At 43.4% G+C, this 25,065-nt stretch overlaps 1 protein-coding gene across 1 annotated transcript in view; it reads left to right on the plus strand.

The window, feature by feature from the left end:
* Positions 1 to 25,065, plus strand: part of LOC124722377 (monocarboxylate transporter 10) — a 447,112-nt gene that overhangs the window by 358,902 nt on the left and 63,145 nt on the right. The window contains exon 4 of the mRNA XM_047247551.1: positions 6,082 to 6,222. Within this exon, the coding sequence (XP_047103507.1) occupies positions 6,082 to 6,222 (141 nt within the window). The remainder of the gene's footprint in view (positions 1 to 6,081; positions 6,223 to 25,065) is intronic.

Below are 25,065 nucleotides of genomic sequence, written 5' to 3' on the forward strand. Positions count from 1 at the left end.
ATGTTTAACCAATCCACTTCTATCAGAAGAACTGAATTAGGTGTGACATAGTACAACTGTTAGGTAACAATTCGAAAGGAACCATAACAAATCATCCACTGTACTGATGCATTGCAACAGTGCCTTGATGTGGCAACCACCAATGTTGTTACAGACATTGTACCTACAAAGCATGTTCTGGTATACACTCTTCATCCCACCTGATGTCTCTTGTATTTCTAGTACTCATGTCAGCAGATCTTCCTGTGTTTCTACAGGAGTCTCATAAATTAAAGTTATGTGACAACAGGTGACCGTCTGACATAGTACACATCATGCTGTCTACACTATTGCATACCAGATCAAGCAACTCTAAGACTTTCCCTTGGCAGATGTGGATGCATTACACATCTTTCTTGAAACCATTGCAGAATGAAAACAGTATGTTTCCAGACATAGGTTCCTATCCAAAAATTATATACTCACTTCCCTCTACAAGTCCTAGAAGTTTCTAATGGGAATTTCTGAACACCATGTATGTTGACCTCAATTCTACTTTCCTTCCACATTTCCATCAATAGCAAATAGTATCACAGACTCTGCAACTGGAAGCATTTTTGGCATGATAGTGGGGACTAAAACTTTTCATTTTGTTGTATGACTTTTTAGTCCCAGCGTATGGCACCTAATAATACACTCCTGGAAATTGAAATAAGAACACCATGAATTCATTGTCCCAGGAAGGGGAAACTTTATTGACACATTCCTGGGGTCAGATACATCACATGATCACACTGACAGAACCACAGGCACATAGACACAGGCAACAGAGCATGCACAATGTCGGCACTAGTACAGTGTATATCCATCTTTCGCAGCAATGCAGGCTGCTATTCTCCCATGGAGACGATCGTAGAGATGCTGGATGTAGTCCTGTGGAACGGCTTGCCATGCCATTTCCACCTGGCGCCTCAGTTGGACCAGCGTTCGTGCTGGACGTGCAGACCGCGTGAGACGACGCTTCATCCAGTCCCAAACATGCTCAATGGGGGACAGATCCGGAGATCTTGCTGGCCAGGGTAGTTGACTTACACCTTCTAGAGCACGTTGGGTGGCACGGGATACATGCGGATGTGCATTGTCCTGTTGGAACAGGAAGTTCCCTTGCCGGTCTAGGAATGGTAGAACGATGGGTTCGATGACGGTTTGGATGTACCGTGCACTATTCAGTGTCCCCTCGACGATCACCAGTGGTGTACGGCCAGTGTAGGAGATCGCTCCCCACACCATGATGCCGGGTGTTGGCCCTGTGTGCCTCGGTCGTATGCAGTCCTGATTGTGGCGCTCACCTGCACGGCGCCAAACACGCATACGACCATCATTGGCACCAAGGCAGAAGTGACTCTCATCGCTGAAGACGACACGTCTCCATTCGTCCCTCCATTCACGCCTGTCGCGACACCACTGGAGGCGGGCTGCACGATGTTGAGGCGTGAGCGGAAGACGGCCTAACGGTGTGTGGGACCGTAGCCCAGCTTCATGGAGACGGTTGCGAATGGTCCTCGCCGATACCCCAGGAGCAACAGTGTCCCTAATTTGCTGGGAAGTGGCGGTGCGGTCCCCTACGGCACTGCGTAGGATCCTACGGTCTTGGCATGCATCCGTGCGTCGCTGCGGTCCGGTCCCAGGTCGACGGGCACGTGCACCTTCCGCCGACCACTGGCGACAACATCGATGTACTGTGGAGACCTCACGCACCACGTGTTGAGCAATTCGGCGGTACGTCCACCCGGCCTCCCGCATACCCACTATATGCCCTCGCTCAAAGTCCATCAGCTGCACATACGGTTCACGTCCACTCTGTCGCGGCATGCTACCAGTGTTAAAGACTGCGATGGAGCTCCGTATGCCACGGCAAACTGACTGACACTGACGGCGGCGGTGCACAAATGCTGTGCAGCTAGCGCCATTCGACGGCCAACACCGCGGTTCCTGGCGTGTCCGCTGTGCCGTGCGTACAGCCCTCTCGCAGTGTCCGGAGCAAGTATGGTGGGTCTGACACACTGGTGTCAATGTGTTCTTTTTTCCATTTCCAGGAGTGTATATTTTGTAGTACCACATTGACTATTTATATATCATTATAACATGTATTAATGTTTCATCTCCCCAGTTTAAAGGCCTAAAAGCTTTCATTAGAAATGCTGGGAATAGTTTCATGGCTATAAAATCTCCTTCCTAAATTTTCTGCCATCCTCATAAGCACTGATGGAACCTGTGACACTGATTTATAGATTTTTCACTTAAGCAATATAAGTAGGATTAAAACCTTGTCTCTCAGCTGGTGTCTTCCAATGGTTATTCTGTCCTTGGAATAAAAAAAAAAATTAGGATATTTTCGCATTTTAACATGTTTATGTGTAACCTGGGACATCAAACAAAGTGTGTATGTTTCTAGAATTTATATAATAAAGTATGCTTAGCTAGTAAAGCTAGTAAAACATTTAAATAGCATTTTCTTGCACTTTTGTGTTTAAGAAATCATTCACACATTGGTTCATACAAACATACGATCGTTTGAAAATCGCTATGACACCATGTATGGACATAGTAATAGGCATCCCTGCCATAAAAAAGCAACTGAGGGTTTAAAATAAGTAAGTTGTCAGGTCCAGATGGACTCCCAATGTGGTTTTACAGGAAGAAATCTATGGCATAGACCCTTTATTTAATTTTCATTTATCAAAAATCTCTTGCTCAGCACAAAGTCCTAAGGGAATGGGAAAAAGTGTAGGTGACTCCTGTTTGTAAAAAAGATGAAAGACCAGACCCACAAAATTACAGTCTAATATCTTCAATGCTGGTTTGTTGTAGAATTCTTGAACATATTCTGGGCCTGAATATAATAAATTTCCTTGAGATGGAAAAGCTTCTGTCCATAAATCAGCACAGATTTAGAAAGCATCACTTGTGCAAAACTCAGCTTGCCCTTCACTCACATGATATCCTGTGAACCATGGATAAAGGGCCACAGGCACTTTCCATATTCATAGAAAGCTTTTGACACTGTGCCCAACTGCAGACTGTTAAGAAAGGTCAAAGCATACTGAATAGCTTCCCAGATATGTGAGTGACTAGAAGACTTCTTATGTAATAGAATCCAGTACATTGTCCTCAATGACAAGTGTTTGTCAGAGAAAGGATATCATCAGGAGTACTCTGGGGAAGTGTGGTAAGACTGCTCATATTCTCTATATAATGTACAGTATATAGAGAGTAAGAGCAGTCTTCAATTATTTAATGGACAGGGTGAGCAACAACCTGTGGCTGTTTGCTTATGATGCTGCGGTACAGAGGAAGGTGTCATTCTTGAGTGACTATAGAAATGACTTAGACAAAATTTATATTTGGTATGATGAATGAAAGCTTGATCTAAGCGAAGAGAAGTGTAAGTTAATGCAGATAAGTAGGAAAAAAAATATTATAATATTCAAATACTGCACTAATAGTTGCTGCTTGACACATTCATTTCAATTAAATATCTAGCTATAACTTTTCAAAGCAATGTGAAATGGAATGATCACATTAAGATGGTAATAGGGAAAGCAAATGGCCAACTTTGGTTTATTAGAAGAATTTTATGAAACTGTGGTTTTTCTGAAAAGGAGACCACATATAGAATACTAGTGCAACCCATCCTTGAGTACAGCTAGAGTGTTTGAGATCACCAGCAGGTCAGATTAAAGGAAAACATTGAAGCAATTCAGAGGCAGACTGCTAGATTTGTTACCAGTAGATTCGAGAGTGTTACATAGATGCTTCATGAACCCAAATGGGAATCCCTTGAGAGAAGATGACATTACTTTCATGAAACACTGTTGGGAATATGTAGAGAACCAGCATCTGGACTTGACTGCAGAATGTTTCTACTGTTACCAATGCACATTTTGTGTAAGGACCATGAATTTAAGATAAGATAAGAGATCTTAGTTCTCATATGGAGGCATATAGACAATCATTTTTCCCTGGCTCTGTTTGTGAGGAGAGCATGGAAGGAAATTACTAGTTGTAGTACACGGTACCATCTGCCATGCACCATGGGATGGCTTGCGGAGTATGTATGTGGATGTTGATGTAGATGAAAAACTCTTGGATTTCCAGCTGAATGGCAGTGTTGAGAATACTTTAACTTTTCAATGAGTGTCACACTCATTATCTTCAGGCAAAGTGTGACTTCATAGATGATGATTATGACACATGTCAAAACATCACAGTATCTCAAACCAGCCTCCTGGCTGGAAACCTGAGGGCTTTTCATCAGTAGTGTATACCGGTATGCCCGATTTGAGTAGATTTTTCCATACAAGGGACATATCATCTGCTGGCCCATCCCCTTCCCCCCTTACTTTTATCCACATACATGAAATACTAGGTGGTGCCTCCATGTCTCTCCCCCTAGCATTCATATACTTGCCTCTTATTAGTTTTTGCCTTTAATTGTGATACAGCTAGTATACAGATTTTGCACTTGTGTGCCTCTGGCTCATCTTGGCACCTTAAAAGCCACTTCTGTTGTTTGGGCCTTAGACTTCCTGTAATCCATTTGTGATTTCATACTGTTCATGAAGTATTGTGTTTTTACATCACACTATGTGGTATGATATAACAATTTCAGCATACTGTGTCATGTTGTTTATATTAAAGAATTTATAATATTTGTAACATAGAATCCATTTTGCTATTAGTACTGTGCTTTTGAATATATTCTTATACTGAGCTAGCACTTGGGGTGTTTTTAAACAAATGCAGGACCATAATTTTTCTAGGTGTTGTGAATTTATGTCAAATTAGCATATGACAAATCTTTCATGTATGTATACCCATTCTTCACATTGAAGTGATACATTGACTTTGTTAAGGAATACCTACATGGATTTTCCATAACTAAGCTGCTGCCTGCTACAGATGTATAATCTACAGACTGTGATATATTATTAATCTTTTTAAAATACTGTCTGCACAATTATTGTTCGTCAATTTCAGAAAAGCATCAAATACTGGCAACCTTTTTCTGTCATTTAAATATAGTTTTTGAATCAGTGAAATTAACCCTCTGTAGAATATCATAAGTTGGTTGGGAAAGGAAGAAGTTATGGTACAAATTAAGCATGTACTGGCAGTGTCTTATTGAGCTGCCTCTCAGTTTACGATGTAGATAGGTCATACTTGAGAGCATGGTACATAGATTATCAGTGTGAACATTGCAGTTGAATCTCTCATAAAAGCCAATAAATTAACTGATGCAGTGTCTTGTTTGAAAATATTCAAATGTAATGTCTTCATTTTTGTTGCTCGTGCATCCTGAATCAATGTACAGTATCTGAAAGATAACATTGGAGGTGGTCCCAGATACACTATATGCAGTTCATGTGAGTCACTCATTTGAAAACTGATTATGTTTCTGCATTAACCTTTATCAAACTACCTTGGAAAATATAACATAATTATCTTTGCTGTGTCTGTGGTGGATTTTATTCTACAGGATTATGTAAAATCATTCGTGTATGAAATTCTAGTGGAAATTTTAGAGGAACTGATTGGTAAAGTCACAATTGCCTGTTGCATTACAAAACAGACAACATGGATTTCTGAAAGTGTGTGGCAAAATTGTATTTACTACTGTAGTGCATGCACTGAGGCTATCAGTCATCACTTTTAACAGTTTCTGTAAGATTAAGTCATTGTTGTAAACTGTAAGTTGTTCATGTTAATAGAAAACTAGATATTTATCTCCTACCTTTGGTTCCTTACCACAATGTTCTCAGTTTATGGTTCACTAAAATGTTTATACTTTTGATCCTAAGGGTTTGGGATACTATGTATTATCTGGCCTTTCCTTATTATTAAGTTTTAACAGCATTATGATTATGCTTTTAAATTTGGGGCACACTATGTTTTCAGTTTCTAAACCATAGCAACAGAAGTAAATGTAGCTTTATTTTTGGCGTATAATTGGCACTTCGACTTGATGAAACTGTGAGAATATGTAATATCCATGTATTCAGTTACATATATATATATACATAGTTTCTTTACTTATTTCAGCTGAAATTTGTGCAAGACTCTTTCCCTCAAGAAGATGGAAAGCTCTTGATAATGTGTCTTGGAGCTACTTCTGGATTAGGCAGATTAATTTTTGGAAAGATTGCAGACATTCCAAAAGTCAATCGAATATTTCTACAACAAGTAAGTATAAGGAAAAAAAGTACAAATAGCTTCCATACAGTAATTAGTTTTTCATAACAATGACTGGTATCTATCAATGAATTTATAGCTGTTACATTAACTTCTACAAGTTTTCTTTTTTGTCATGTCAAGAAATCATAACCACTTCATTGGCTCATGGGTGTCATGTCGGATAATGACATGGAAGCTGCAAATTATTTCAAGAAGACAGCTGCTTGTCATCTTTAGGTTCTTACTGACATGTTGGCTTTTTTGTTGTTTCTTTCTATTGTGTGAGTGGTGTGGGGGTGGAGGTGTGTGTAGAGCCTTATCACCTTTTGTAATTTTGCTGCCTTTGTGTTAGGTAAGGGAGAGGTTTCAGACTTTATTTATTGCTCTTTATTTACAGGTGTTGAGCATACAAAGGGGTCGTTTTGTCTGTAGGGATGGTGGACACACTTTAATTTAATTTAATTTTATTACTTGTTTAATAACTTTTTATTGTGATTTATACTTGAATGGAGGTTATTTAGTGTCTTGCAGGTGCAACTCCATCGTCTGCCAGGGTGGATTATGTCACTTTATACTGGTGCCATCATTGGGGAAGGATTATGCCTACTGTTGCTAATTGATGCATGGTGTGACATAGTGAGACGATCTTGTCAAACAGCTTCTGGGCCTTTTCCTACACTTTTTGGCACAGGTATTTTTTATGTAGTGCACCATGGAGTTTTTTTGTCCTTACCCTCCAGTATTCTCTGAATGTCCATTGGAGACATTTGTTTTGTATGACTTGAAGCTCCTTGAAATGGGTGTCACATGTTGTGCCCCATGAAGTCACTCCATAGAGCAGCATGGGCTTGTTATAGTCTCATCTTTGTGGCAACATTCAGATCCTTACTCCTGAAGAAGGGATTGAGAGGTCTCCACTTTCTTAGTTTGGGTTTCTTCTTTTCTGGGATGTGATGGGTGAAGTGTAGTTTCCTGTCCAGGTAAATACCTAGCTAATGTACCACAGGTGACTGAAGAACAAGTTGGTTTCTGATGTGTAGCATTGTATGGATGATCAGTAGGCATTTTGTGAAACTAATGGCCACTGTTCTGTCCAGATCATGGTGATCTTGTGTAGTTGTGCCCATCGCTCCATGAGATCCAGTTGTCATTACAACCTCACAATGCGTTGATCTAATTTTCTGTCTCTCGTTAAAAATGCAGTATTGTTAGCATAGAGGCTAACTGACACATGTGGAACTGTAGGTATCTCATTGATATAGATGTTGAAAAGTGCTAGCGAGATTATAGATCCCTGTGGAATACCAGCATGGACTGGTTTCTCGACAGCATTTTTGTTATCAATGCACAGCTACACTTTCCTGTCTTGAACGAAGTTACCAAATAGTTTTACATACCAATCGTTTATGGTGGTGCTTTGGTTCAGATTGACAATTAGGTTTTGAGGTCCAAGAACACTCCAGTTGTGGAATATCGTGTATTAAAGTTGCCTTGTATGGTTTCGGTAATTTGGAGGAGTTGAAGTTCGATGAAGAGTTTACTTTGGAATCCAAACGGTTCTGGTCGGATCACGTTCTCCAGTATCATAGTGTCTTGTAGTCTTTTGAGTAATACCGATTCTAGGCACTTCCCCAGCGTTGGTAGAATATTGATAGGCCAATAATTGTTCAAAAGGGAGAGATCCTTCCTGGGTGGTAGCATTGGCACCACCCCCACCATCCTCCGTGCCTCTGGGAGGTATCCATGGTGAAGATATATGTTAAAAATTCTTGTGGTTAGGACCAGCGGGTTCCTTGGAAGATGTTTTAATTCTTCATTGGTGTCCCAGCGAGTTGTTGGCCGTTTTATGGATGAGTTCTTAAATTTCCGCTGGAGTGGCAAACTGTGGTCAGAAATGTCTTGGTGCATTCTGGAAGATTATAAGGGCTGTCCAGATCTTGTCCTCATAGCATAGGACTTCATCATCTTGTGCCGGTCGAGGTGGAGTTGTCATCCGCTGCTGATATGCGTCGGCATACTGTTCCATTTATGTCGGTGGGTCGTATATCAGGCCGTCTGAACAATGTACTGATCCTTTTGGTGGTTTTTGGTGACACAGGTCCTTCATCACTTGTCACTCGTCACGCGTTCGTACCAAGAAGTCAGACATCTTGGCTTCCCAGACTTCCTGACGCCATTCTGTGACATATTTATGGAGTTCCCTGTTCAGCTGGTGCATCTGTCTTCTATCTTCTATTCCTAAAGTGAAGCCAACGACTCCAGAAATAATTCCGTTTTGTTTTGATGGCTTGAAGACGTGGGAGAAACGCCTGAAAGTTGAAATGTGGTTAAGAAACTCATGTTGTTGACTGGCGTTTCGTGCTTTGGATTTTGGCTATTAATATCTTTACCGCTGTGTTGATAATGACCCTTGATGAGACGTCTTGTGCTGGCTAACTTTATTGTCCAGAAAACACTGAACATGTGGCTGGTCGGTCTGCCTTGTGTTACGTGGCCCCAGTGGGATATGTGTCCTCTCAGTATTCGTATTACTGGCTTGTGATCTGACGATAAGTAATTATCAACCGGAGTTGGAGGTTGACGTTGAAATTATTGAGAACCGCTATATCAAGGACGTCTGATTGCTGGTGGATAAAAGGGGGCACTCTTGTGGGGTCTGCCGGAACGATCACAGTAATGTTTAGGTCCTCTTCTAGACCGAATAATTGCTGACCCTTTGGATTCGTTTTTCTCGCGTTCCAAGCAGTGTGCTTGCTGTTGAGATCGCCTGCCAGCAGTACCCCGTCGAAACGATCGAAGAGTCGTGTAGGTCTTCAGGTAATAAGTGTCTGTTTGGACCAAGATATGCAGTAACACACAGGATGTTTCCTATGGCTGATGTGATGGTAGCTCCGAATTGTCGTACCCATGGAAGTCGTTTCTGGTGATGACGTATTTCTTTTTTGACTAAGATGGCGGTCCTACCTCCTCTTTTACTGGCCCGATCGGTATGGTACACATGCATCATCCGTATGCAGAACTGTGTCGGCTTCTTTAGACACGTCTCTGAAACGAGCGCGTCAGTCCTGTGGCTTGTCAGGAAGTCCGTTAGTTCTGTCTTCTTTGTGTTGATACAATTCGCGTTTCGTATGTAGATCTTGAGGTGCATTGTAGGGCGTCTGTGGTCCATTCTAGGGACGAAATGAATGATTTCATAAGTTTGTCTACTAGTGAAAGAATGAAAGAAAGTTGTTCAGTTTTTGATATAGTGAGGTCAGTAACGAGACGATACATACGATGGCTGGTGTGATGGGGTCCTTGGCGAACGTCACTGGTTCTCCAGTGGGTAATAAAAGACGTGGGTCCATCACGTCGCCGTAAGTCCTTGAATGTTGTCGTCGCGTATCATACAGGGATGTTGTCGCTGGATGTTGTGTTGCTCTTCCTGCCTGGCTTTTTTTGAAGACAAAGGTCTTTTTCCATGGTGGCTGATTGGCTGGCTTCACTTTATACATCCTCACAATCGCTCGGTACGTTTCGCACCCGTGGCAGGTTGCAGGATGATCCTTTCCGCAGTTGGCTCATGTAGGTTTCTCTGTTTTTGGTACTTGGCCGCTCGCCGATTTATGATGGCCGCCACATCGGACACATCTCGGTGCAGTGTTTGGCTGTGTGTTCCCACTGTCGGCATAGTTTGAACTGGACTGGACCGTCCTTGGACTTGTAGCTTTCTACACGCACTCTCGTGTGGAGGAGACATTTCTCTCTTGTGGTACTTCCTGTACATCGATGACGTTGTAGCATTTTTCTCATAGTACTTTGAGCACTTCTTTCTCAGGAATCTGTTCTGGTAGGGGTTTAATGACGACTTTGAGCTCTTTATCCTCCGGAGGTTGGTGAGTAAAAAAATGGATGTTGTGGTTGGCGAAAAAGTACATAGCTTTTTGCTGGTGTGTGAACGTGTCGAAATGGTATTTTAATCAGTACCACTGATAAATGACATTCAGACCACGGTCGAGAAGCGAGCTAAGAGCCTTGGTGAGTTCAAGGTAACCCTGTGTCTGGTAAATGGTCACCAGTGGTACCATGGGTGGTTTGAGGTGGTTAGTTTCTCGTCTTTTAGTCGCTGCTGGCCCTTAAGGCTCTTTGGACCCTCTAGGTGGTGCCTCTGGTAGCGCAATCGCTTGATATCTGTTGGTCATCACTATTTCGTCAACGCGTCGATTGCATGGGTTGTATAGTTCTTCTGCACTCTTCCTGTGGTGCCTCTTACACTGGACGGTGGTAAAGTCGTCCTCTTCTTCCCGGAAGCATGTACCATCATCGTAAGAAAACCGTTGGTACATCTCTACTTATTCTGTTGTGAGTGATTGGCAATTGTCATCAGGGAACGGTTCCTCATCCAGCTGCTCTTGTAAGGAGCTAATGGGTGGCACAGAATATGGTTTCGAAGTGGAGCTGTGCAATTTCCTTCGGCGGATGGCACCGAGGCCACTTCTATCCTCTGTCGTGGAGTCCATTCTGTTGTCGTTTTCGGGTTGTGTCGTGTTGTCTTCCACCTCGTGGAGGCTTAAATCGACGAAGCTGCGGCTAGCGGCTGACCTGTCTACTCGTCCGCGTCGGTCGCAGGTTGTTTCTCTGGTATTGTTATTATGTTGCTGATGAGAACTATCGCCGGCCGCTGTGGCCGAGCGGTTCTAGACGCTTCAGTCTGGAACCGCGCGACCGCTACGGGCGCAGGTTCGAATCCTGCCACGGGCTTGGATGTGTGTGATGTCGTTAGGTTAGATAGGTTTAAGTAGTTCTAAGTTCTAGGGGACTGATGACCTCAGATGTTAAGTCCCATAGTGCTCAGAGCCATTTGAACCATTTTGAACTATCCTTAAGACACCACTGGTGGCCATAGGTGAGTGTATTGTTGGCCTCTCAAAGACCATAGTCGTTGCTGGGGTTACCACATTCGATGGTCCTTCGTCCTCTGCTCTGGTAGTCGTAAGGGGAGCGGCCAATTAGGCAGACAGTGCGGCAAGCCGAGCCGACCTGCGATCTACCGACTCCTGCGTGACCGAGGCAGGCTGCCTCAGCTGCACGCGTTCAGCTGTCTTTCATCTGCGGCATTGCGAAATCGACGTCTGTGACAAGGTGCTGTTTTTTTTTCCTTTATTGTAATTTCATGCCCGTGCCCTACATGGGCAGAGGAGGGCTGGCAGCGGCACAACCCGCAGCTCTTCAGCCAAGTGGAATTACAAAAAATAAAAATGAGAATTTATACGTAAGTAGGGGTGGAAAAAGGGGAATATAAGAACACAGTAAACGGAGACAATGGAAGTTAATATGTGCACTAATATAGGGACGTTTCCTGGGCACAGTTAAAAAAGTCGACATAAAGTTAAAATAATACAGTTGGCGATTTTGTGGCACTTGAAATACACTGGAGTCACACACGTAAGTTAAATGTCGGCCGCAGTATAAAAACACATAGAGCGAGAGACACTTAAAAAACCACTGTAAGTGACGGTGCACACACGAAGAATAAAAACTGCTGGTAGGGACCTGCCGAGGGGCGGGAGGCCTGAGAGGAAGGAAAAAGACGGGAGAGGAAGGTGCAGTGGGGGGGGGGGGGGGGTGGGGGGCTGGAGAGGGTGGGAAGAAAAGAAAAGAAAAAAAGGGGGCAGCGAAAAGGTAAAGGTGATTCTGAAGAAGGCATTGGGACCATTGAAGGGTAGGTGCGAGGGCAAGGAATGGCATACTGCAGGAGGTGGACCAGAGGGAGGGGGGTTAGGGCATATCTGCCATGTACATGAGGTACGGAGAGGACAGAGCCCTAGGGCACACCCACAGAGGGGTAGAAGGGTTGGGAATCGGCCTTATGGATGGTAATGTAGGAGGGGCATCGGGAGAGGAAGGAGGCAATCAGATGGACATAGTTGATAGGAAGGGTGCAGCGGCGCACTAAGAGGCAGGAGACGGGCAGGGCGGGAGATGAAGAGGGAAGGTAGGTCAGGAAGTAGTGCAGAAACACAGAAGAAGGGCATGGGAAAGGGGGGGGGCATAGGAGGCAGGAAAACCATTCACAGAAGGGAAAGGAAGTGGAGGGTGTGGAGGTGGAGAGAGGATGGGACACAACGGTAAAGGCATGGCAATGGGCTAGGGATGGAGAGCAAGGGAACACCAGGGGGTGAGGGGGGGGGGGATCGAGTTGGCGGACGATCTACAGACTGTGGATGTGTTCGAGGAAAAGAAGAAGATGGGGGTAGGAGATGAGCGAGTCGCATGACCCACAATGATTCCCTGGGTCTTGGAAGATATATAGGTGTAGAGGATGGTAGAGGGGTTCAACCCCCATGTCCAGCCAGAGAGGAGTTTAAGGAGACAGAGGCAGTTGTGGGCTTTGGATTGGATAGAGCAGAGATGAGGGATCCAGGTGAGGTGATGGTCAACGGTGAGTCCAAGGTAGGTGAAGGTGGGGGAGAGGCGGACAGGACAAGCACAGATGGTAAGGGAAAAAGCAAGGAGCCTCCATGCGAATCCTCAACGATGGAAGGTGGATACGGAAGGCGAGGCAGTGTGCATGACGTTCTAGGATTTGGAGGACTTTACAGAATCTGGGAAGGGAGGAAATCCAAGTGATGCTGACATAACAAAGGGTGGGGTGGATCAAGGATTTGTAGGTATGAAGGATGGTGGAAGGGAGCAGTCCCTATGTCTGGCTAGACAGGAATTTCAGGAGGTGGAGTCTATTGTGAGCTTTGTGTTGGATCATAAGGAGATGGGGAATCCAGGAGAGGTGACGAATGAGGGTGAGGCCAAGGTATTTCAGGGAGGGAATGAGGTGGATAGGACGACCATAAATGGTGAAGTAAAATTCGTGCAGCTGGAAGGAGTGGGTGGTAGAACCTATGATGACTGCCTGGGTCTTGGAAAGGTTGATGTGAAGGAGCCACTGGTTGCACCAAGTGGTGAACTGTTAAGGGTGGGTTTGAAGGGTATGTTGGGATCGTTGAAGGGTAGGGTAGGGGGCCAGGAAGGCGGTGTCATCAGCAAATTGGAGGAAGTGAACAGGTGGGGGAGGTTTAGGCATATCGGCATTATACAGAAGATAGAGGAGAGGGGAAAGGGTGGAGAGTTGGGGCACGCTGGCAGCGGGATAGAAAGTACGGGAGTTGGAATTGTGGGTAGTGACATAGGAGGGACGATGGGAGAGGAAGGAAGCAATGAGATGGAAGAAATTGATGGGGAGAGCATAGGTCTGGAGTCTGAAGAGGCATCCGGGATTTCAGACACGGTCAAGTGAAACAAAGATAGTGGAGTGACAGGATTTAAGTTGGAGGGGAAGAAGATTGGTAAGGTTAAGGGGCTGGTCGTTGGCTGACAAGGAGGGCCAGAAGCCACAATGGGTAAGGGGGAGGAGGTAGTGCTGGTTAAGGTTGTGATGAATACAGTGGAAGAGGATGAAGAGACCTTACTGAACATGGAGGTGAGGCAGACTGGACAACAGGAACTGCCCTACCCCACAGTACCCTCTCCTCCTTGATGACCATCCCTTTCCTGACAACCTCAGTAAGGCCAACCACTTTGCCTTCCACCTATTCAATGTCTTTTCCATACCAGATGACCCCCAATTTCATTATTCCCTCTTCCCTGACATCATCGAACATACAGATACCTCCACTCCTCCCCTTGCTCCTAGCTTCCAGTACTTGGGCCACACACCACCATCAGGACTTAACACTCCCATCACTACACAGGACATTGGCCTCACACTCTGCACTAAATGCAACACCGCTCCTGGCCATGACTGCGTTACCTACCACCATCTCAAGCACTGCCCTCCCTCCTTCCTTGCAGCCCTTGGCACCCTCTACAATGTAATCCTTGCCACTGGCTTCTACCCTGACTTGTGGAAAACCTCCTGTACCCTGATGTTCTCCAAACCCAACAAGCCTCCATCTGATGCCTCTTCCTGTCGTCCACCTCCTTTTCCTCACGTGTATGTCTCACTTCAGTCTTCAGCAAGCTCTTGGAATCCATCCCTACTTGGCACATCCATCACCACCCCCTATCGACACCACCTCCTTCCCAACACCCAATGTGGCTTTCAACCTTCCTTCTCTGCTGATGGCCAACTCCTACGCCCCACTCATCTTCTCTCCCTCCAGCTTAACTCCCATCGCTCCGCCGTTTTTGTCTCTCTAGACCTCGAAAAGGCCTACAACTGTGTATGGCATCCTGTTCTCCTGTTTAAAACTTCAGACCTACACCCTTCCTATCAACTATGTCCATCTGATTGCCTCCTTCCTCTCCTGATGCCCCTCCTACATTACCATCCATAAGGCCGATTCCCAACCCTTCTACCCCTCTGTGGGTGTGCCCTAGGGCTCTGTCCTCTCCCTACCTCATGTACATGGCAGATATGCCCTAACCCCCCTCCCTCTGGTCCACCTCCTGCAGTATGCCATTCCTTGCCCTCGCACCTACCCTTCAATGGTCCCAATGCCTTCTTCGGAATCACCTTTACCTTTTCGCCACATGGCATAACCAGTGGCTCCTCAAAACCAATCCTTCCAAGACCCAGGGAATCATTGTAGGTCATGCGACTCGCTCCTTCTGGCTCCTTGCTTTTTCCCTTACCATCTGTGCTTGTCCTGTCCGCCTCTTCCCCACCTTCACCTACCTTGGACTCACCGTTGACCATCACCTCACCTGGATCCCTCATCTCTGCTCCATCCAATCCAAAGCCCACAACTGCCTCTGTCTCCTTAAACTCCTCTGTGGCTGGACATGGGGGCTGAACACCTCTACCATCCTCTACACCTATATATCTTTAATCTGTCCCATTCTCTGTTATGCCAGTCCCACCTGGATATCTACTCCCCCTCCCCCCCAAAATTCTATAAGTCCCTCCAGATCCTCTAACGCCATGCACTCCACCACACCTTCCGTATACGCCTTCCGTCCCCCATGCAGATCCTCTATGACCTGATTCCTTTCCCCTCATATGCTCCTTTTCCTCACGCATATCCGAGTCCTCTACACCTCCTGCTCACTTGATCCCCCCATCCCCTGGTTGCTCCTCTCCTCTCCAACCCCTGCCAGCTGCCGCACCTCCTCTGTTGTGTCCCCCCTCCCCACCCACCACCTATACACACTTCATCTCCTTTCCCAAGGTGGCTTCCATAAACTCCCCCTCTCCAATGATGCCCTCTCTCCCTCCATTTATACCTCCTATCAACTCTGATCCTCACGTCCCCCTCCCTCTGTCCTTTTCCTGGGCTCCCCCTTCCATCCTGTTTTTCCCCACCTACACTCTCTTTGACTCCTTTCTCTCCCCCGATCTTTTTTCTTTCCCCTGCACTGCTTTCCCCACTCCATCTCACGTCCGCCCTGCCCCTCTTTTTTTCTGTGTCCTCACCCCCCATCGGCTCCCCCGTTTTTTGCTTTTCCCTCTCCTCCCTCCCTTCTTTTTTCCCCCTCATCTGTCCGAGTCCCCCCCCCCCCAATCTGCATTTGTACTCTATCATGCAGCGTTTTCTGTGAGTGTCCAGTACTGTGTGTCTCCCTTTTTAAGTGATGCAAACAGAAACCAGATACCGTGTTTTTTAATTGCGCCTGTGTCACTACTATGTGTTTTTAATCAGCATTGCCCACCCTTTGTGTTTTTTCTTCGCAAATTTTCACCATGTTCGTTTTAAGTAGTCACCGTTTTATCACCTGTTTTTATTGTTATATCTCCACATTATGTTTTTTTAACTTTATCTGTAGGCTGCAGAGTGACGTATTACGCTGCTGCCGCCCCCCCCCCCCTCTGGGGAGAAGAGAAATACAAAAAAGAAAAAGTACAGTATGTCAGTAAGCATCTGAAAATGACAAAATTATCCGACGCAACACCCTGAATCAGTGGAGCAGTTGCTATGCTGGGCAGTCTCAAGCAGCACAAATCATAACCATTTCATCTCCGAAGCGAGGTAACAGTGGGCTTGCACACTGAGAAGCCGGTGAAACAGACTTAGCATGTGATAGTGAATATTAAGCACTACAATGGTCATACCGATGGATACTGCAGGTTAACAAACACAAGCATTCATTGTAGTTATAACCGTCTTTTGTGTTCACTACTCTTGCCATGTTTGAATTACATCACAATAGTGGAATGAGTGGTTGCACAAGTTTACATTTAACATCTCGTCGGAATATCTTCAAAACTTTTTGAAGGCATAGAGACAAATGGATGTCTTCTGGCATTGCAGCAGTATTCTCTATCCAGTTAAGATGCTCATACAAAGTTAAACCTAGGTTCCTCATTATTTTCTGATATGATACTGGAATACTGCAAACCTAAATAGGAGGTACTGTAACTGTTCATACAATTCTGAACTTACCGATTTCTGATGGGATATTAAGATAACAAAAGTGGACCTAGACTGACCCCCCATGGCACTCCTGAAGGAACATATTTCCAGAAAGAATTTTTATTCCTACAGACAACACATTGCTGTTTGTTTTTCAAGTTACTTCCAAGCCATTTCAGCGCACTATCTGAGAAAATTTGCAATTGCATTTTTCTGAGCAGTATATCAAAGTTGACAGAAACTTTGCTAAAGTCTAATAGTGTCAATATTATTGCCTACGTACACTGTGGTGTTTACGGAAGCCGAAATGGTTCAAATGGCTCTGAGCAATATGGGACTTAACTTCTGAGGTCATCAGTCCCCTAGAACTTAGAACTACTTAAACCTAACTAACCTAAGGACAGCGCACACATCCATGCCCGAGGCAGGATTCGAACCTGCCACCGTAGCGGTCGCGCGGTTCCAGACTGTAGCGCCTAGAACCGCTCGATCACTATGGCCGACGAAAAAAAATGGCTCTGAGCACTATGGGACTTAACATCTATGGTCATCAGTCCCCTAGAACTTAGAACTACTTAAACATAACTAACCTAAGGACATCACACAACACCCAGTCATCACGAGGCAGAGAAAATTCCTGACCCCGCCGGGAATCGAACCCGGGCGCGGGAAGCGAGGACGCTACCGCACGACCACGAGCTGCGGACGGCCGACGAAAGCCGAACTGATATTTGTCACATAGTTTTAATTCGTGCGATGATTAGTGATTTTGTCATGAATAATATGTTTCAGGGCTTTGAAAACAGCTGGTAAAGTGCTAATTGGCTGGTAATCACTAGGCACTTGTGGGGTTTTGATTCTATGGATGGGCCACATTATGCTTCTTATCCAAGGGGTGGCGTATATTCCATTCACGAGAGAACAATTAAATGTGTCAGTAAAGACATATACTAAGCTACTGTAAGACATTCTTGATCACGCTGGTACCGCTGGTGGCTATCACTACAGAAGAGATACTCAATATTGCTTTTTGTTTTTGGCTTGAAGCCAGTTTGCATATACGCGCCGACACCCCCACCATGCTTGTTTGGCCTGTCTGCCGCAAGGAGAGTATATCTTCGAAGATGAATCGATGCAAAGAATATGTGTGGTTTTATCGAGGTTTCAGACAAGTGGACTGCATGATAGTTAAGTGGTGGAAGAGGAGGCTCACTTCGTTGGAATATATTTCATTCATTAGAAATCGAATATATCATTTAAAATAGATACTAAGCAATCAGCAACATTCTTGATCATGGTTATGCTGATACTGTTGTGGTCTGTCGCTTCACGATAGATTCTAATTGTTGTTTTTCTTGTAGGTATTTCTTGTAACATGTTTTAGATGGATAGAGTCATGGTTAGCTATGTAGTTCGTGGTTTGTTATTGGTAATAGTTCTCTGAAGCGTGGGAGTTGAGAGATGCAGAATAGAATTCACTCAGTTCGTCAACTGAGACCTGAAAAGCAGTTTCACATTTTGCTTTATTGACACCCAAGCTATGGAGATTCTTCGACAGTGTCACAGGTGCCGGCCGGTTAGTTAAGTCCCATAGTGCTCAGAGCCATTTGAACCATTTTTTTGTCACAGGTGCCGTGTCGCAGCATATAGGGGAATGGGCATGCCTGATTTTGGCATTGCAGACGAGTTGCTGTACCCTGTTTCATAGCTTTGTGTATACTCTGTAACGCTCGGGTTTTGGATTTGCCTTGAAACGTCTATGAGTGCCATCCTTATGATTCATCACTTGATGCAATTTAGTAGTCAGCCAAGGACCTGGAGGGACTGTGGGCATAGGTGCATGTTTGTTGTAGAGAGTAGTAAATTTATTAGCAAGATCGTCCATTTTGCCGTCGATTATAGGCTCTCTAGATTATTTAATGCCATGAGACTTCTGAGCAATCAACTGTCAGAGCATAAAGATCAACATGTTTAATATCCCTCCAAGTTATGTAATGCAATTTGAGCTTTGGGGGCAGCGCAGATTAGGCCAGGAGAGGCCTGGAGGTGAATCTTGACCTCTATGTGTTACTTTTTCAGTCTTTTCCATTGGGATTACATCTATAAGAGTGTAACTGTGTGCCGTATAGCGTGTTGGTTGTAATGGAAGGTGTTCAAGTGACTTTCAAGGCGTTCCTTGTGGTGTAGGGGAGTGGCTATGTATGGTAAAAAACAGTATTCCTTTTGAGTCCATAGACCTATCACAGCACTGCACTGAACAGATATTTGACTGTTGTGCAGGGGCAGTTGAATGTAATGAAACTAAACTTCTAATTGTTGTTGTTTATAGATTCCCTAACTGACTTCAGAGCATTTCTGCTCAAGCTAGAGAGGGCTCTTGATTCACTTTGTAGGAAGTTCCAGAAATGAGTTATATGTGGTGACTTCAATATAAATTTTGTGTATGATGGTGCAAGAAAAGGATGTTGGTAGACCTCCTAAATTCATATGATCTCATGCAGACTGTGTTTTTTCCAGCTAGGCTGCAGGGCAACAGTAGCACAGCCATACACAATATTTTTATTCATTCTTCATTACTAGATGGGCTTTCTGTTAGTAAAAGGGTGAATAGCCTTTCATACCATGATGCACAAATTTTAACACTAAAACGCTTTTGTACTCAAACAAATGTCACATGGAATTACAAAATATGTAGGAAAGTTAATCCAACAGCAATAGAGAGTTTCTTAAATCTTGTCAAGGAATAAGAGTGGCCAGGATGTTTATAGTGCCGATAACATAGATGATAAATATAATGCTTTCCTTAACACATTTCTCATACTCTTTGAGAGTTTCTTTCCATTACAACGTTCTAAATGGGATACTAGCAGTAATAGGCAACCCAGGTGGCTGACTAGTGGGGTAAGGATATCATGTAGAACAAAGTGGGATTTATATCAAAATGTTAGAAGTAGTCACAATTATGCTGCAGTAGCCCATTACAAACAGTATTTTAAGGTGCTTAAAATGTTGTTAGGAAGGCAAAGAGTATGTGGGATGCAAGGAGAATAGCTAATTCACAGGATTAAATTAAAACCATGTAGTCAGTTGTAAAGGAACTGTCTGGTCAGCAGCTCAAGGTCCACAATATAAAGTCAGTTCACAGTAAAAATATTTCTTTTACTGATAAATCTGATATATGTACAGTATTTAACAATCATTTTCTGAGCGTTGCTGGTGAATAAATAAAAATTCAGCTTCTACAGGGAATCATATAACTCTCTTGACAAATGCCTGTCTGAGATTGATGCCTGAAATACTTGTCTGTGATACATATAAGGAGGAGATTGAGTCAATAATTAAATCACTGATGACTAAGGACTCCCATGGTTATGATGGAGTGCCTAGCAGAATATTAAACTACTATGCTGTACATGTTAGCCCTGTATTTAGGTATGTTTGTAATTTTTCCTTTAGGAATGGTCAGTTTCATGAACGATTAAAATACCCAGTAGTAAAGCCGCTTTATAAAAGGGGAGAAAGAGATAATGTCAACAATTTTAAACCTATTTCTATGCCATCAGTGTTTTCTAAAGTTATTGAAAAGGCTGTGTATGTAAGGATAATTGATCATTTTATATCACACGATTTGCTATCAAATGTACATTTCGGCTTTAGAAGTCGCTTGACAACTGAAAATGGTATATTCTCTTTTCTCTGTGAGGTACTGGATGGGTTAAACAAAAGGTTTCGAACGTTAGGCATATTATTTGATTTAATTATGGCATTTGATTGTGTTGATCACAAAATATTGCTCCAGAAGTTGGACTATTACAGAATAGGGGAGTAGCTCACAATTGGTTCACCTCTTAATTTAGTAACAGACAGCAAAAGGTCACTATTCACAATGTTGAGAATGGCTGTGATGTGGGGTCTGAGTGGCATACAGTCAAGTGTGTGGTGCCCCAGGGATCAGTGTTGGGTCCACTCCTGTTCCTTATTTATATAAATGATATGCCCTCTAGCATTATGGATAACTCTAAAATATTTCTTTTTGTTGATGACACTAGATTGGTAGTAAAGGATGTTGTGTTCAACACTGGCCTGGTTTGAAATAGTGCAGTTCATGACATAAGTCCATGGCTTGTGGAAAATAAACTAACTTTAAATCACAGTAAGTCTCAGTTTTTACAGTTTCTAACCCACAATTCAACAAAACCTGACGTTTTAATTTCACAGAATGGGCTTATGATTAGTGAAATTGAACAGTTCCAATTTCTAGTTGTTCAGATAGATAGTAAACTGTCGTGGAAAGCCCACGTTCAGGATTTGTTCAGAGACTTAATGTTGCCATTTTTACTAATCGAACGGTATCTGATGTGAGTGATTGTTCGACGTGAAAATTAGTCTACTTTGCTTATTTTCCTTCGCTTATGTCGTATGGTATTATATTTTGGGGTAACTCTTCGCATTCTAAAAGGATATTTTTGACTCAGAAGTGGGCAGTTTGGGCAATAAGTGATGTATGTCCACGAACCTCTTATCGAGCTCTGTTCACGAGCCTGGTTGTTTTGACATTGGCCTCTCAATATATATATTCCTTACTGTCATTCCTTGTTAGCAACATTCGCTTATTGCCAAGAATAATCAGCTTTCACTCAATTAATACTCGGCAGAAATTAAACCTGCCTTTGGGTCGGACTTCCTTAACTCTTGTGCAGAAAGGGTATGCGGTATACTGCTGCATCCATTTTCAATAAACTACCACTCGATTTCAAAAATCTTAACAGTAGTCCACGCGCTTTCAAAACGAAACTGAAGAGTTTCCTAATGGGTCACTCTGTGAGGAGTACCTTGAAAAAATAAGCTGATTCTTGTTGTATTGTTGATTGCGTTTACTTAAACTTATGGATTGACTTTTTTCGGGTTCATTAACAATTTCTTTTCATCTGTTATTACTTTTATGTAGTAATTTCATGTACTGACGCGTTCCATGACCTTGGAGTTTTGCTCCTGCGTAACTTGACGTGTAAATAAAAATAAAAAATTACAGTTAAACAGATTCTTAGGTTAATTATGGAGGCAGTGTCTCTTAGCAAAGTCTCTGCTCATGTCTCCCATTATGATGACGTGTTCATATTGACACTGAGCTGAATGTAATTGTGGCTGAAAGGAAGTCATTGAGCTGACATTAATGGCATGTAAATTGCACCAGTTAAGCATTTCCGATTTTGTACACACATTTCAGTGAACATAAATTCAGCCTGTTATTCTGCAGTAGGATCTATGATCAATTTATACACATGAGCCACCGGCCTCACCATGCTTATCTGGCCTGTCTGCCCTTAAAAATGTATATCCTGGAAGACCAAGATATACAGAGAATATGCGTGGGTTTAGCCATGTTTCAGACAAGGAGATTACGGGATAGTTAAGTTGGTGGAAGAGGAGGCTCAGTTCCTCATACTGTGTAGATAAGGACTGGATGTTGCAGTGCACTATTGACAAGTGTGACGTATTTTGCTGAGCGCTAAAGAGGAGGAGGGAGCTTGACTCGTTCCTCCCTTTCTCCGCCCTGGCCTGTGGCAAGAGGCAGCAGCTGACGTATCCGGGAGATGGCATTCCTTAGGAGTGGCCAAGATTTTGCATGCTTTAATGGGACGCAGTCTTTCGCCCCCTCTGTTCAATCAGTACATTGAAGAAACAATGACGGACATTAAAGAAAGGTTCAAGGGTGGGATTAAAATCCCAGGGTGAAAGTATATCAGTGGTAAGATTCGCTGATGTTGTTGCTGTCCTCAGGGAAAGAGAAGGAGCATTTGGGGATCTGTTGAATGGAACAAACAGTCTAATGAGAATAGAATATGGCTTGAGAGTAAACTGGAAAAAGGCAAAAGTAGTGACAAATGGCAGAAATGTGAATAGTAAGAAACTCAACATCAAAATTGGTGGTCATGAAGTAGACGAAATTAAAGAACTGTGCTATCTCGAAGGCAAAATAACCGTTGATGGATGAAGCAAAGAGGGCATTCCTGGCCAAGAGAAGTCTTCTGGTGTCAAAAATAGGCTTTAATTTGAGGAAGAAATTTCTAAGCTTGTACGTTTGGAGCTCATCATTGTATGGTAGTGAATCATGAACAGTGGGAAAATCTTAGCAGAAGAGAATGGAAGTGCTTGAGATGTGCTGCTACAGAAGAGTGTTAAAAAGCAGGTGGACTGATAAGATAAGGAATGTGGTGGTCCTCCTCGGAATCAGCGAAGAAAAAAACATATGGGAAACACTGACAAGGAGAAGGGACAGGATCGCCGGCTGCGGTGGTCTAGCGGTTATAGGCGCTCAGTTCGGAGCCGCGCGACTGCTACGCTCGCAGGATCGAAACCTGCCTCGGGCATGGATGTGTGTGATGTCCTTAGGTTAGTTAGGTTTAAGTAGTTCTAAGTTCTAGGGGACTGATGACCATAGATGTTAAGTCCCATAGTGCTCAGAGCCATTTGAACCATTTAGAAGGGACAGGATAATAGGACATGTGTTACGCCATTAGCGAACAGCCTCCATGATATTAGAAGGACCTGTAGAGGATAGAAGCTGCAGGGACAGACAGAGCAAACAGTTGCGGACGGTTTATCGTCTGTCTTGAAGGATGAAATGTAATTAGTGTCTTCTGCTGTTCAGAGGAGAAAGAAAAAGAGGGACGATTTACAAGGCCAATGCCGCCAGCAGAGAAAAGTAACTTTAATAACTACAAGACTTACGTAGAAAGCTACAATTAAATTATAAATTACTATAATGACATTGACCGTGATTTTTGTTACTGACAATTAAAGAAACGACGAAAAAGGTAATAACTGCAGAGCTACTATTACACACAGGTAGAGAATTTTTGGGCAAAGAAAAAACTAGTTTTAGCAGTAATTAAAATTAAGTAATAGCTTCATTTACAGATACAAAGATAATTACAGAATTAATACAATTACAAGAACAAACAGGTGAGGGTACAAATTTCCCTTTCAGACCCACTGGCTACAATTTTGTGTGTTAAATTTTACTGTCTCTATGTTGGATCAGAAATATTTTGCCCCAGTGAAGACCTCGTGTACACATTTGTGAATGCTTAATTTTCTTATCATGTACAAGTGCTGCCACCTGTTGGGCTTCACTATAAAAATGTCAACAAGTCAGTGTTGAAGTACGCAGTAGCTTCGGACCACTCGAATATACGAAGTGGTTGGTTAATTGGATTCCACCTTATGTACGAATATTATTATTGTTATTGCTGTATCCTGCTACTGGTGCGTCTGAGTGTGAGTGCGCCGAGTTTAGTGTCGCCAGGCGTCTGCACTTAAACACCAACTGTATCAGTGCAGGCCGGCCACTGGAGGCCGCGTGTAGGAAGTGTGCACGAGGGACGGCCTCCGTCGCGCCGTCTACCGCCGACTAGCGTCTATATATGGACGGAGCAGCGCTGACTCGCTCACTATGTTCTTTCAGTTTGTACCGTCCACATCAGTTATTCTGTGTATCGGTTATGTTGTACCTTCTGTTTGATTCTTTTGTCTTGTTACGTGTGGAGTCGCGAGAGGTTTATTTACGTGATTGTTCAGAGATTTATGAATAAAGCCATATTTGTGTTACTTCGATCGGTTTCCGTGTATTACTTGGTTACTACAGTTACGCTGCATGGTAATTACTGAATGACTAGTTTATTTATTACAACAGTGAATATTTCAAAATTAGTTATTTTAGCCCATAAAACGAAGCCAAGTGTACAAAGTAGCCAGCCAGTGTGGCCGAGCGGTTCTAGGCGCTTCAGTCTGGGACCGCGCGACCGCTACGGTCCCAGGTTCGAATCCTGCCTCGGGCATGGATGTGTGTGATGTCCTTATGTTAGTTAGTTTTGTGTTGTTCTAAGTTCTAGGGGACTGATGACCTCGGATGTAAAGTCCCATAGTGCTCAGATCCATTTGAACCATTTTTTTGTACAAAGTATATTTTGAAAATGGGTAGATATTTCTGTATAAATCTTGCATCTAAAATCATTTAAAAAATCACCTAAAGGCACTACAGCAAGAAACAAATGTTTTCTTCCTCCAGAAAAAAATCAGGTCTGAAAGGGATATAAAGATAAATACAGAGTTAGCAAAATTACAAGAGAGCATTTTAGAGTATAAAGGATGTTACGCTGGGTTAGTACAACACCAAGGCAAGTGGTGTTTACAGTTTGGCTCACATAGTTCTTGTTAATGTTATTCAGCCCTATCATGTCAACACATTCTGAAGCCGGAATAACATTTAGTTGTTCGTGTGTCAGGTCTTCTGTTATTGTAAGCCCTATATTTGCTAATTTTTTCTTTTGGCTAAAAATCTCCACCGTTTTTCGGTATGCGACAAACTTCAAATTGTTGGACGAAGTATGGTAGCTCTCGATAGTCTTTGTCCCCCCCCGATGACTTCTGTCAATGTCTACTTTACTTACTTCGATGCCTAATATTTCAGACACAACCTGTATATGCAGGTTGTCTGTATTTTCTGCCACGTTTTATGCTA

Source organism: Schistocerca piceifrons, chromosome X (genome assembly GCF_021461385.2).
Source record: "Schistocerca piceifrons isolate TAMUIC-IGC-003096 chromosome X, iqSchPice1.1, whole genome shotgun sequence".
Lineage (NCBI taxonomy): Eukaryota > Metazoa > Arthropoda > Insecta > Orthoptera > Acrididae > Schistocerca > Schistocerca piceifrons.